Raw genomic sequence first — 14,988 nt, forward strand, 5'->3', positions numbered from 1 at the left:
TTCTACATTAATAAAAATGCATCTAAATTGAAGCATAGTGCCTCTGAGGGAAGAATGTATACAACATTTCCCTGGAAGTTTTAATGCATAATTAGACCAATATTTGACAGATATATTACATGTTTGTACTTATAAGGTCTAAACAGTTCCTTTTTTAAAAATTGACATTGTGCTGTCTGTATTATTTGAGTTAAATTGAGTCATTTTAGAACATCCAAATTTCGTTATTTTCGTTATTCATGACAGTTCTGATCTATGAAGAGTGTGTGTGTGTTAGTCTATCAGTCATTTGCAACCTCATGAACTGTAGCTAGCCGGGCTTCTCTGTCTGTGGAGTACTCTAGGCAAGAATACTGGAGTGGGTTGCCATTGCCTTCTCCAGGGAATCTTCCCGACCCAAGGATCAAACCCGGGTCTCCTGCGTTACAGGCAGATTCTTTACTGTCTGAGCCACCAGGGAAGCCTGTGGGTGTGTTTACTTTGCTGCCAATACCGAGTTATCGAATACTACACTTTTGCTCCTAGGACAAATACAGAGCTAGTTTACCACAGACCTCTCATCATAATGTTTTCATCCATGGCTCAGGACATAACCTTGTTTTATATGTGTTTGTGTTAAAAGACACCTGATTTAATATATATTGTTGATCTGTTCACATTGAACTCATGGCCAGTAGTACTATAACTCTGGCCTGAATAATGCTTATGTAAGACACATTTTTTTTTCATAAGGCACATCATAGCCTTCTTGCACTTAGGAACACTAGACAAGACTTCAGCACTGTGCTAGGGGTCCATTTTAAATAACAAAATCACCAACAAAAAGCACAAAATGTGAAAAATGGGGTAGTAAACAGGACGTGAAGAAGACACTTTTTCACCATATGAGCTGAAGCAGTAGCCTGTTTGCTCGGCTGGAAAGTGTGTTACAGGTGACTCACAGTTTTCACCACTGTGCAAGTGTGCCTTAAGTATTAATTTGGGGTCACAAATTTTAGCGAGTTGGCAGTTTCACAAATATGAATACACCAGTACTGAGGATCAACTGTACGTTTTTTTCCTTTTAATTTTAGGTTTAATTTTGTTCTTACCCACATGTTCTGTGCACTGCTAATCATCAGTATTTTAAAGTTGTGTTTATTTACCACATAGGTTAAGTTAAAATATAAATATAAAGCAAGAATCTTTCTGGAGGAAAGCCTTTCATTTGGAGTCCTGGGAGAGCATGGCCGAGGAGTCACGGAACATTTTGGAATCAATGTAAGCTCTCCTTTTTTGGAACATTTCCTCACATAGTAACCATGCAGTTCCATCCTGCTGGGCAGGTTTCATGGATAGAAGACAGCGCTCCTCATCAGCGTGCACGTGCAACACTTCACTGGGCCCGTGGAGGACGGCTCAGCCACACCAGAGGCCCCGTCTTCCCTTGAAATCTGTGAACTCAGAGTGGCTAATCCCAGAATGGTGTTCTGTTTACAAGGTGGCATTTGATCCCAGCCTTCAGTATCTCTTCTCTAGAAACAGTTAAATTTACCTTTGTTTCCCTTAAAATCAGTAAGGATTCCTCAAGTTGTCCTTAGAAAATATTTATTATAGCAGTGAAAAGATGTCCTTTCTAACATTTAGAATTATATATTCTGTGTAACATGTATGTATGGGGATGATTTTTATATGTACAATATCAGAAACACTACCAACATGGGATTCACAGAAAAGCCCCATAAGGTCCCAGACAACAGGAGCATGTCATGTTTTTCTTTTGCTGAAGGAAAATAAGCTTCAGTTAGCCCCACCGTTGGTGGTGTGAGTGCCTAGATCTTCAGGAAGGAGAAGCAGCGTGGGCCCATCTGCACAACCTGTCACCACTCACCACTGCATAGCCTGCCCTCGCCCACCGCTGTGTAATCTGTCCTCGCTCACCGCTGCTGTAGCCTGTCTTCATTCACCACTGCCATAGCCTGTCCTTGCCCTCCACTGTGTGGTCAAGTTAAAGAAGCTTTTCTCCAAATCTTGTGTATAAAAATGTTCACAACTTGTGTTAAAAAGTTGAACGTATGAAACATAAAATCACCTTCAGTTATATTTGCATCCCTCTACCCATACAGAACTAGAGAAAAATGTGAAGCAGAATGAATACCACAGAAAGTTGACTGAAGCATGTTCCTCAGAGACAGACTGACATTTGGCAACTAAATGCCCTAAAGAATTTAAGAAAAATGGAAATGTAGTTCAAGTAAAATGTAGACCAGAGCAGCTTTTAAGACATGAAGGTTTTAAAGAAGATAAAAGCGCCATCTAACTTCACTGTTGTGGTTTTCTGACTGCTTTTAGCAGTTGTCTCAGAGATACTGTTTATAAGAGTGTGAGTAAAAGGACAGCATGTGTGGGCTTTATTTGGATCCTGATTCATACAGATACTGTGGAAAACAAGGTTTGTGAAACAGAGGTACTTGAACCCTCAGTGTTTGACATTAAGAAATTTTTCATTTTTTTAATTTGATAATGTTTCTGAAAGGGTGCATATCTTTTAGAAATGCTCACTGAAATATTTATGAATGAAAACAAGTTAAGTCTGAAATTTGCTCCAAAGAAATGAAGAGGGCAGTAGGGGGCTGTTCATAGAACAGGTTTGTCCATAAGTTGATAATTATGGAATCTGGTGGTAATCCTGTATACTTTCATATATGTTTGAAATTTTTCATAAGGAAAGGATAAAGAAGAATAAGAGGGTGCAGGTTTCCTTGTTGGATCTCTGGAACACTTAGAATAGCACCATATGTGATCTGACCAGTTATTAGGGCCACCAGTGAGTAGTTACTGAATGGCTGTCGTACACAGGATGGAACTTGGTGCTGGGGGCTGGAGCAGAACATGAGGACCCAAGGAGTGCTGAGCAGTTGAACAGGTGGTGGGTATTCAGGAGTCCACTGGGCACATTAGGTTTATCCATGCCCAAATTGGTTCATTTGTTCAAAGAACCTATTGCCTTCATGTTTGAATAAATTGATTTCGTTTTAGGAAAGGTGGAAGAGATGAATGTAGTACACATTGCAAAAATGCTCAAAAGATTCCTTTTTGTTTCTCTCAAGTACCTTCTATGGAGAAGGCCAGCTGAGACCACTGTTTTAGCAAGGAATGATCTTATCTTGTGCCTCTGAATATGTTTAGTATCAAACAGCTTTAGATTTCATCTTTTATCCTCTGAATAAATTGTCAGTGCATGACGAAATGGCAGAAAAGTATATATAAAATGAGACACTTTCAGAGGTGGGTTGTGAAACAACAGTCCTTTTAACAATTGATTTTGTATGGCTTATCCTTTATTTTCACAGATGTTGACATCATCACTGCTGAAATTTTGTCTCTAAGCTTGACAGTGGCCTTTTTTTTTTTTTCCTTTTCTTTAAATTGAGAAGTAACTCCCACTGTCCCTCTTTTCTGGCAGATTGATGATATTGATCTTATCAGTGCCAACATGGAGAATTCACTTGCTTCTATTGGGGGTTTCTGCTGTGGCAGGTCTTTCGTGATTGACCATCAGGTGGGTTCTTTTTAAAAACAAAGAGCAAAAACTGAAACTTACTGCTCCATTTGAATCACCCAAACATGTAACTGTTTTTACAAAATTTCATTCTTAGTTTATCATACAGTTTTTATTTAGAAATAGATTTCTTAAAGAATCACTCAAAATATTTACATTTAGAAATTGTTTCCCTTTTTTAAAAAAAGGTTTTGTTTTTGTTACATGATAACGTCTGTACATGCCTGGGTTTTACCACCTTAGCAGTTGTACACACTATTTGGTAGGTGGTACGGAGATTTAGTGCCTTTAGATTTTTTAGCCTCTCTGTCTCCCCCACCCCCCACCAAATGTATGCTTTGTAACTTGTTTGTTTCTTTTCAGCGACTTTCTGGCCAGGGATACTGCTTTTCAGCTTCCTTACCTCCCCTGTTAGCTGCTGCTGCGATTGAGGCTCTCAACATCATGGAAGAGAATCCAGGTATAACCTTTAATCCCAGGAAATCAAAGGTACCACAGGTTATGTTAGCCATGCTCCTGGTTTGCTTTTTTGAAAAATTGGTTGGAGGGAATTATTTCCTAGACAAAGCTCTGGCTCAGAATTAGATTATCTGGCAACCTGTGGGAAGAATGGTGGTGAAGAAGTTGTCACTGCCCCAGGGTTTTGGTATAAATCCTCTCTCGTTTCTGGAGATAAAGCCAGAGCCACAGCAGAGCTGGCTCCTTTGGTGGGCAAAGATGCCAGAAACAGGAGGGTTACCTCTGAGCCAGTTACTGTTTAGTTTATTTATTTATTTATTTATTTGAGAAATTTGCTGAAGTATGCTAATTTTTGTACATATAATTTTATAGCTATTGTCTGGTTTTCCCCTTCAGCCTTTGAACCATGAGTTGGTACCAAAGTCAAACTAGTTTACCAACCATTAAAGCTTGCTTAATGGGCAGGTGACTCAATTTAAAATGTGATTCTAGGTTGTGATAACACCTCACTAAGGGATAAAACACAAATGCAAGAGCAGGCCTGGGTTTTGTAAAGTTTAAATTTTCTAAATTTCTAAAGTTTCAGCATTGATTTTTTTAATTCAGAGAATCAGAAAAGTGAATGTTTCTCTGTGCATATTCATATACTTGCTTGTCAGATAGCCCACTACTCTCATCTCCTCAGATATTTCAGCTTGTGAAATTTCCTTAAAAGAAAGCAAAAGTATCAAGAAAGAGATCATAAACATTAACAACAGTGTCTGTGTTTTCCCAAAGTCTTTAGGGTCCAGAAATCAGATTTGTACCCTTTTATTCTTAGCCAGATAATTTATAGAATCTTGGTAAGAAAAAGAGCCATTGTTTTGTTGTTGAAAACCTCCCAGATTTTACTGAAAGTGGGATGAGAAGGTGCCATCTAGATGTGCCAGAGATGAAAGTTGGGGACCTTCAGAGGAGTTACCAGCAGTAGGAGTTAGTAGGCAGAAGGATTTGCAGCGATTGAAATTGATGAACTGGGGACTTCCTTGGTGTCCAGTGGTTAAGACTCTGCTGTCACTGCAGGGGCATGATTTTGATCCCTGGTTGGGGAATTAATATCCTGCATGCCACACGGCATAGCCAAAAGTAAAATAAATTAATTAAAATAAATTGATGAACTGGGTCTTTAAAAACATTTTTAGATTAGTAATAGCAAGTTTTCCAAATGTACTATCAAATGTATTTGTTTCATTCAGGTATTTTTGCAGTGTTGAAGGAAAAGTGCAAACGAATTCATAAAGCTTTACAAGGGTGAGTTTTATATCTTTTCAACCAACTCAAAGTTTATCTTCACCACATTCAAACAACTCATGAAAATTTTTGAATGTCACCTCTTTGGTTTTGAGTGCATTTAATAGGCTGGATCAGTTGGACTAAATTGCAACAACGAAACCAAAAACACAGTTCATTCAAATTTCTCTTTGTGTGAATCCAGAACATCCATTTGCCATTGTTTTAAAGAATCATAGCTTTGTTTTTCTAAAAATGATAACAAGCTTGTTAGTAAAATAATTACAGCAGTACAAAAGATAAAGATGAAAAATAACAACAGAACATATGACCCCCCCAAAATAACTGATAAACGTTGGAGAATCTCTGCACATCTGTAGGGATAGAAGGACGTAATTAGATGATGGTGGGTTCATACTGTCCATGTTACTTTTTAGAAAATTACTGTTTTATTTTAAATTACTTAAACTAGTGAAAATGAAGTGAACCTTATGTGTATTCTGTTTATTTTTATTAACTATACAAGAGTAGTTCTGTAAAATTCCTTGAGAATTGAGGAGGGAAAAATTGAGGCTGGTGACATCCTCAGGCTCTTATAGAAAATTAACTCACCTTGCCTGTGGTGTTTCTTTTTGCCTTTCCAAGGTGAAACCTGCCTTCTCAGTCATGGAAGTCCTATCCCTATTCCCAGATATGGAACCTAGAAACTTTTCTAAAAGAAAAAGACAGTTAATAAATAAGCAGGTCACAGATGTTCCAGATAATATAGGGGCAGAAATAATTAAAGTCTGGATCTAACTTTACGATCATAGCAAAAGTTCTTGCATGATTTATGGTAGAGAGATATTGTTGTTATTATTTCCAGTTACATTGGTTTATGAAATATTAATAAACCTGCTCAGCCCAGCACCTTGGAGTCACTGCCAGTTCGTAAACACATGCCTCATATGCCCTTTATTCTGTCTAGCAGTGTTGATATGTTTAAGTCCAGTCCTCCATTTTTCCCAGCTCTTTCACACTTCTCTCTAAAATCCCTCACCCTCTGTCTCACTCCACCCATTTTTAGCTGACAGCCTTGCCTCATGCTTTCACTTGGGAACTCCTTCATTTTCCCTCACAAACTTGTACACCTGCCGGTATCCAAGCCAGTCTTCCCTCGTGTTATAGCCAGAGAAGTGTTCATCCATCCATCATAGCTCTTCTTTCTTAAAACTGAGTGCCTTTGATTGGCTCCGCTCCTTTCTCTGCAGTCTCTCCCATTTCCTGAGTCATTTGATTAGCTCTGCCCCGTCTTGTCTTAAATTTTTCCTTCCCAGGACCCCACACTTGCTTCCGGCAACTAGCCCGTGGCTCTGCTCTCTTTGTGGTCAGCCTTTTTCCCACTGTTGAGTCTTCTCCACACCCTCACCTCTCATGCACACTTAGAGCTACTGAAACCCACCTCGGCTCCTGCACGTTACCCAGCATGTGCCTGTTACTAACAGGGATGACTGTATTTTTTGATGTTAAAACATCCTTGTATTCCTGAGTAAACCCCTACTAGATTATAGTATATTTTTCTTCACTTTTAAAATTTTGAATTTTTGTATCCATATTTGTGATTTAAATGGGCCTACAGTCTTTGGTTCCAACAGCCTTACGTAACCTAGGAATCAGTGTTATGGTAGCCTCAAATGATCGACAGTTTTTCTACTGTCTTGCATTATGGAGCTACTGTATAAGACCAGGCTTGATGATTTATTTATTCAGAGTTGAGCAAGACTTTTCTGTCAGACTCTCTGGAGTTGGGGCCTTTGGGTTGGGCATGTAGTCTATGATTATCTTTCGTGTGTGTATATTATTTTCTCCTTTTATTTTCTGTTTCTGTCATTTTTCCTTTTATGATATTTTTCCAGGATTTTTGCCCAGCACATTTTTTTAAGTTTGATTTTGTTTTCTTTGATTGATCTTTTTTCCCCTTATTTTTCTACCTTCCTTGTTTCATTGAATTTTTATTTTATTCTTTTAGCTTTTTACATTTAGCTTATTGGTTTTATTATTTTCCAGTAAATATCTTAAAGATGAACATTTTCAAAGGCAGTATTTCCAACATTCAGTTCTAAGTAATTTTTTTAATCTCTTCTAATCAGAGATTTGCATCTGTCATCTCTGAGGCTGCATTTGGGAGAGGAAGTCAATGGTCTCTGCTAGTTTGAGTCCTTGCTGGAATCTTGAAGTCCTTAAATTCTGACAGATAGTTATTCATGCCCAGTGCTCTCCCCACAGTAAGCACATGATAGACCGTGTCTGAATTGTTGATTGTTCTGTCCCTGGGACTTAGGTCAGTGTGTAGGATTTCCATTTGGTAAAAAAATATGGTAGATAATAAGGTCTCCAAAAAGACTTTTTAAGTATAATAGGCTCTGAAACACAACGTCTAAGTTTCTAAACTCGAGTTATAACTCTGTCCATTGGTTTTAGTTAAACTTTAATGCATCAGTATCCAGGCAGCCAGAAAGAGGGCATTTTGTTTCATTCCTCTCCCACCAGCTTGCTCCACCCAACATGTGAAATGAGCCCATTTGATCAAATAATAACCTTGATTGGGCTTTTAGGTGCCTTGTTGTTAACAAGGAAAATCCAGGCCATTTTATTCATAGGAGATGCTATTTGAAAAGTAATATTTTCAGTTCTGTTTGAGAGTATATGACCTAAAATAATTGATACTTCTTTGTATAAGGTTTAACACATTCAAAATTCATCTAGGAAATGGGTTTTGAAAGTATATTGCTTAATAATTAGTAAAACAACTGATCTATAAGGTTTCCCAGTATTCTAGAAGTCCTAAAATCTAAGGTTCCATTCAAATCTGCAGCCTGGTGTATTGAGAGATGTATTAGCATGATGTATTACATGTAAAGAAGGTAGACATAAATTAATGATGTTCAACGGTGGCTTGAAAGGCAGGTGATCTTAGCCTCCCCACCTTACGTGCTGTTTGGCACAAGTAGTCATTCAGGAAAAGCGTGGTGAGTCCTAAAAACATTTGAGGAATTGAATATGCTACCAAGTGCTTTTTGTGTTCATTTTAGTCTAAGGGCAAAGCAGATCTTTCCAAGTAAAGCACATTAAATGAAAGCAATCTAAAATGTTTAGCCCAGTTTCAAATAGCGTATATTACGGTTTGTGTCCCTCGAGATAGGTCAAAAATCATACCATTCCTGACTAAGTAATATGGCCTGCAGTTCTCATAACATCTGTAATAATCATTTGAAAATACAGACTTTCACCCCTAAAGAAATCTCTTTTTCTCCTTGAGAAAGAGCAGGTTTCTGTGCTGTTAATCCTAAGAAAGAAGAAAATAATTGTAAGTCAAGTAAAACATGCACCCAAGAAGGCAGCTTTACAACCTGAACATTGCTGGTGGTCAAAATATAAAATTTCAATGTCAGAAGTCATTCCTATAATTTATGAACTAAAGATTTAGAGAATAAGGAAGCCACATTATCAATTATAATAAGTTGTCCATGAAAAAAACAAAATAATAGAAAATGAAGGTGCTTTCCTAAAGTGGGTGATGAGGGAGGCCCTCAGGGAATTGACAGTGGACCGGGACCAGGTGTGTCTGGCACTAGCAGTAGAACGGGGAAGAATCGATGAGGAGAGGAAACTGCAAGACCAAGGCCCACGACCCGAGTGGGACCTGTGAGGGTCCCACTGAGGCAGGGGTGGTCCCAGCCAAGCTGGGTGAGGCATGTAGACCACCTGGTGGGAGGCTGGAGATGATGTACGTGTTCTCTGTGAAATGTGAACCCAGGGGGACCCTCCAGACAGGGAACCGTCTTCCCAGCCGCGCTGCAGGGTGTCCTAGACTGGGAAGCACTGCCCGGAGCATGATTTTTACCTTGCTTTGTCAGATCTAGGATCCCATCACGTGATGTTTCCCATGAAAGTTCCAAGTTTCTGTTACATTCATTAATGCAGACTTCGTAAGATTATTGACATGTGAGGAACCTGAGCTTGAGGAGGGCATGGCAGCCCACTCCAGTATTCTTGCCTGGAGAATCCCCATGGACAGAGGAGCCTGGTAGTATATCCTGTTCATGGGGTCACAAAGAGTCAAACTTGACTGAGCAGCTCAGCACAAGCATAAGCACAACCTGAGCTTGGAAGGGGATTTATGCTTCTGTGTGTGTTTCCCTTTCAGCATTCCTGGACTAAAAGTAGTGGGGGAGTCTATTTCACCAGCATTGCACCTGCAACTGGAAGAGACCACTGGGTGTCGAGAAAGAGATGTTAAACTGCTTCAGGAAATAGTAACTCAAGTGAGTATCCAGTTCCTAGGTGAATACATACGCATTTGCGAATGAAAACAGACTCACTCTGCTTCCTTGTCCTGCTTGTCCTGACAGTTCCTTCCTGAGCCTCCTGCCCTGAGTCTGTGCTGCCAGGCGTCAGGGTGATAGTAATGTTTCTCCACACACACTTTGTGTCATGGGATGTGGGCCTTGTCTAGGTGCCAGAGTGTCTGTTCTGATCAGACTCACCTCTGTCCTCTTCTCATTCGTGGGAACAGCTAGTCTTACTGCTACTTTATTCCAGAGGGAGACTCAGAAGAGGGCATGTGAATCAGTTGACTCCATACTGTACTTAACATACTTTATCCTCATAACAAACAGAAAAAGTGAGCCTGTGGACAGTTCACAGATCCCTAAGTAGTATCTGTGGGCCTGACCGACACTGGCTGTCTATGGGAAATCATCTTGAGAGTCGAATGAGGAGAGAACAGGCGCTCTGGAGGAGGGAACAAATACTCTGTGAAAGCTGCATTTGTAAGAAGGAAGAGGCAATTCTTACAGTGTTTTTGCATCATCACAGCTTCCATCTTAAAACCCTTTGTTCCTCTTTGCCTTTTCTTTTCCATATTTGAAAGAGAAAAGGGAATTATGACACCGTAGCCCTTTTTTAAGCTTTGTAGAACTGAGAGGAGGTTCTGCCAAGTTTTTGTTGAGTTGTTTGACAAAACACCGTTTTTTACAAACTGAGCTATGGTGTATAATGTTTCTTAACTAGCCAGGAAGCAGAGCCAGTCCAGATGTTGCAGAAGGAGTTAACTCTTCCAAGTACACTTCCTGAGTGTAGAGTTAGCAAACGTCACTGCCTCCCGTTGTTTTCCATCTTTTCCTTGCAGAGGAAAACCTGCCTTCACAGCTTACAGAGTGGCTCCTCTTCAGGCTGATAGCTGCCCCAGGCTGGCCGTGACTGTTCTCTCCTTTACAGCACCTCTTGCTCTGATTAAATGCAATTCACCTGTAAAAGTCACCCTTTAAAATATCCTGTTGAGTGGTTTTCAGTATCTTCACAGGGTTGTGCAGGAAACAGTATCTGATTCCAAATTTTGGGGTGATTCATCACCCCAAAGAGAAACTGTTATAAATCATTACCCTTGTCTGACTTTATGCTTTCTTTATTTTGATAGCATTAGTTAATTTTTTAACATTGTTGACAGATAGCTAATGTATGGGAAAACTGTCCAAAAAATATGTGCTACCAGACTTTTCTGTGCCTGGTAGCATCGTGGCCAAGTGTAGCACTTGGGAATCAAAGGTGTTGCTAGCATTTGAAAGTGTTAGTTGCTCAGGTGTGTCCGACTCTTTGCGACCCCGTGGACTGTGGCCCACCAGCCTCTTCTGTCCATGGTATTCTCCAAGCAAGAATACTGGAGTGGGTTTTCATTTCCCTGTGAGCAATTTCTTTCTGAAGTGTTTCTGCTGGCGTTATTAAATCCAGCTCTTGGTTAGCCTGTAGGGCTTTGCTGGTCCTGTTTCCCCATGTCCTAACTCTGCTTGCCCTAAAACGGTAATCCCTAGTTACCTATGGCTGTTTGAATTAAGTCACACTCAGAGCTGAGTGCCACAGTTGCACTAGCCGTGTCTCACAGTGGCCGAAAGGCACGTGGGGCCCTGACTGCCCGTGAACATGCAGAGTGAACACCTCCCTCGTTGCAGGAAGCTCTGTAGGGCACTGTTGCTCAGGATGACTTTGTAGTTATTTTGTCTTCTGGTAGTTATAATTGGAAAAATGAATGAAAACTTCTATTGAGGGTGGCATTTCAGTGTACCTTCCTGTTTTAATGACTAGTGTCTGCAGTCTGGGCTTTCCAGGTGGCGTTAGTGGTAAAGAACCCACTTGTCACTGCAGGAGGCAAGAGACGTGGTTTGGATCCCTAGGTAGAGAAGATCCCCTGGAGGAGGGCACAGCAACCCACTTCAGGATTCTTGTCTGGAGAATCCCATGGACAGAGGAGCCTGGCGGGCTACAATCTGTAGGGTCGCACAGAGTCAGACATGACTGAAGCAACTTTGCACCCATGCACATCTGCAGTTCAGGTCACAGGTATATTCCTTTTTCATGCAGTGCATGGACAGAGGCATCGCGTTAACTCAGGCACGCTACTTGGAGAAAGAAGAAAAGTACCTCCCTCCTCCGAGGTTAGTAGACTTTAAAATATGACCTGAGGCATCATTTTGTTTACTACTTTAAGCTCTTTTGAAATATATATTGTTTTGAAATTATCTGAAAGATTATCATCGGATAAGGAAGAATATGTATCATTAAAAAATAGTATATCACCTGTTGTTCTTAAACTAGATGTTTTCCTATTTTAACTGGAAATCCCTCAGGACCCTAGTAAATGAAACATCTGTGATCCCAAGATGGAACTGGGACAGCCCAGGTTCCCATCGGCGACAACCTGCCACCATGCTGTGGCAGCTGTTTCTGCCATGAAGACAGTCCTGCAGGGAAGGGCACAGTCTGGTTGGTGGTTTCATCTCACCTCTGGCCCAAGCACTGTGTGTGATACTTAATCTGACAAACATTTATTAAACTCCCAAGGAAAGACAAAGCATCAGTGGGGAAAATCGAGAGAGGTTTGAGCAGCCCTCCGTGGAAAGTACCTTGACTCATGATTTAAAATCAGTCTTCATTGAATGGATAGGGAGGTGGGAGGGAGGTTCAGGATGGGGAACACATGTACACCCATGGCTGATTCATGTCAGTGTATGGCAAAATCACTACAATATTGTGAAGTAATGAGCCTCCAATTAAAATAAATAAATTTAAAAAAATAAGTAAAATCAGTGTTCACGGAACAAAACATCCTTATTCTGCCCTTAAGTCTTTACAGCATAGTCCAAGGAGGTTGGACAGAACATTGAGTGTTCGAGGTCATGACACAGGTCACAGAGGAGGAGGATATGGTTAATGCTAGCCTGGGAGGGACTCAGGCTTCCAGAGCAGGTGATGCTTAAGTCAAACCAGGAAAATTGAGTGTATCAGACAAGCTGGGGTGCGCATGAGGCCTTCCAGCAGGGAATGCAGGGTTATGGAGAGCTACAGGTGCATCAGGGGAGGCCAGAGCACAGGTTTGAGAGGAACCATGGAGAGGGAGCCTGGGGGAGGCTGGGAAAGGCCCAGAAGAGCACATGGAGTCAGAGCACCGTGCAGACGTGGAGCACAGGCTGGGTTCTGGAAAATTGTTCCGGCAGCAGATGGAAAGCACCCTGAAAATCCTGCTCTCTCTGTTCCAATCACACCATCCCGAGTTGTGAGCCTGTGTTTCATGAGGACAGGGGCCACCCTAATTTTGTGCCCTCAGGACTCCAAGCCCAGCCCACCTCAGCACATACGTGTCCAATGGCTTATGCAGATATTTGCAGAGCAGAGTAAGAGGCACAGGGGTAGCATTGAGCTGTCAGGCTGATGTTTCTTATCTTTAGTTTCTTGAAAACTTGAAAACCTTTGCCTTGCATCAAAATATTGTAGAACTCTGTATGACTTACTGAATTAAAATTGTGAGCAACCACAGACTCATTAATTTGAGAAGTGTTGACTTCCTGCTTTGAACCTGCAGTGGTAGATTTAAAAGCATAGAGTTTCCTGTCGGCCCCAGCAGAGCCCCACTGCAAGGTTACCTTGACCAGATCACTAGCAGTCCAGGAGGAACAGTCACTCCTGTAAGTGGCAGTCAGTACTTGCGGTTCGCAGGACACAAGGCCCCTGCCACAACTGCTCAGCCCTGCCAGGGCAGGGAGAAAGTGGCTGTGGACAGTAGGCCATGTTCCAGTAGAAGAGCTTTATGCACAAAAACAGATGGCCGCTGACCCTTTGTGGAGACTCTGATTTGACTGTCTTTTGTGTCCCTTATGGTTTCTCAGCATTAGGGTTGTGGTCACAGTGGAACAAACAGAAGAGGAGCTGGAGAAAGCTGCGTCCACGATCAGCGAGGTGGCCCAGACCGTGCTGCTTTAGTCTGGGGCCTGGTGTCCACTCAGCACGCAACACTCAGGCCTCAGAATCCTGGCCGAGCGAGCAGAGGGTGCCTTGCAGTTACCCGATGAGCTGTCTCTAGACGGTGTGGATGTCAACGTGTTGTGTGACCACGAGATGGATGCTGGTGACTCTTTAAGGGAAAACATCCAAAAACCCAAAATCTAATTTTTTTTTAAAGGAAAAACTAATGGTAGCATCTAACTGATACTTAAATTGTGTTATTTAGTACTATTTGTCTAAGTAATTAGACAAAATTGTCTACACCGGTAAAGCTTAGAGGCACTTCAGCATATGTGATACAAAATGTACTGAAGAGCTAATCCAACCACATCTTTTTCAGTCTTTGTCATGTGAAGCTCAGTGGTGGCTAATATATAAAGGAACACTTTTGTGTGATTATTATAAACTTTTCATTATAATATATTTGAATCCAAGAATTTTTATATACACTAAATGCTGATGTTGCACCATTCCTAACATTGAATCTTAGCATCCCTAACCAGAGAACAGTCATTGTACTTCCTAAGTGAGCAATAATTTACATCAAATACTATTTTATTTTAGTATAATTGACCTTTATATTTATTCTGTGTTGACTTCTAATCTCTTTTCTGAAGAGGGTTACTGTGATCATCCCAAAATAGAAATCATGTCCTTGATATTTTAGAATATCTTGAATGTATTCTTTTTTGTATAGTGGGTTTGCCTAGGGACATATAACCATGGGCTTTTTCTAAGCTAAAGAAAATGAGACCTTTATTTCTTTTCAGCTTAATGAATCCAGATATCTGAAAAAGATGTGAAAGCACTGAAAATAAAATCTTTAATCCGTGCTTTAGCTATCTGTTTTTTTCTTTAGCAGACTAAGTTGGGTGATATAAATGTTTGTGATATGTGCCACAGGATAGTGCATAGATATTACATTATTATTCCATCTCTTGTTAAAGGGAAAGGAATAAAATTATATTGAAAATATCATTTTTATAGTATATGTTCATATTAACAAATGGTCCTCAACATCTTTTTAGATAACATATATTTTTTAATGTTTAGTTTCTATTTTGCTTGAGGTATTTTGTACATATGTGCCTTGTGATTGCTGCTGCTTTAAAAGATAACAGTACTCTTGGGGATGAATCTGTTCTGTTTTGTTTTTTAATTAAATAAATCTACATTCCTGATAATCAGTCTATTTGCATATGGAATATATTCAACAGAATGGTCTCTTAATTTTAAATTCTGCAGACCTAGAGTGGTAGTCTGTGTGTGTGAATGTGTATGTGTGTTACGGGGGTGTTTAATTCCTTAATGCCTTTCTTCAATATATAGTATCAGATTTCATTGGTTCATACTGATTTAAGCCTTGGCTGCTTATGCCTACAAAAATACAAGACCTGTTCTTTTTA

General features: G+C 40.4%; 1 protein-coding gene across 1 annotated transcript in view; it reads left to right on the forward strand.

Annotated features, from left to right (window-relative positions):
* Positions 1–14,766, forward strand: part of SPTLC1 (serine palmitoyltransferase long chain base subunit 1) — a 63,074-nt gene extending 48,308 nt beyond the window's left edge. Inside the window, exons 9-15 of the mRNA XM_043453258.1 lie at positions 1,153–1,260; positions 3,446–3,541; positions 3,905–4,001; positions 5,236–5,290; positions 9,456–9,573; positions 11,666–11,739; positions 13,468–14,766. Coding sequence (XP_043309193.1) covers positions 1,153–1,260; positions 3,446–3,541; positions 3,905–4,001; positions 5,236–5,290; positions 9,456–9,573; positions 11,666–11,739; positions 13,468–13,561 — 642 coding nt within the window. The 3' untranslated portion in view covers positions 13,562–14,766. The remainder of the gene's footprint in view (positions 1–1,152; positions 1,261–3,445; positions 3,542–3,904; positions 4,002–5,235; positions 5,291–9,455; positions 9,574–11,665; positions 11,740–13,467) is intronic.
* The last annotated feature ends 222 nt before the right edge of the window (positions 14,767–14,988 follow it).

This window comes from Cervus canadensis, chromosome 30 (assembly GCF_019320065.1).
Source record: "Cervus canadensis isolate Bull #8, Minnesota chromosome 30, ASM1932006v1, whole genome shotgun sequence".
NCBI classification, from domain to species: Eukaryota; Metazoa; Chordata; class Mammalia; order Artiodactyla; family Cervidae; genus Cervus; species Cervus canadensis.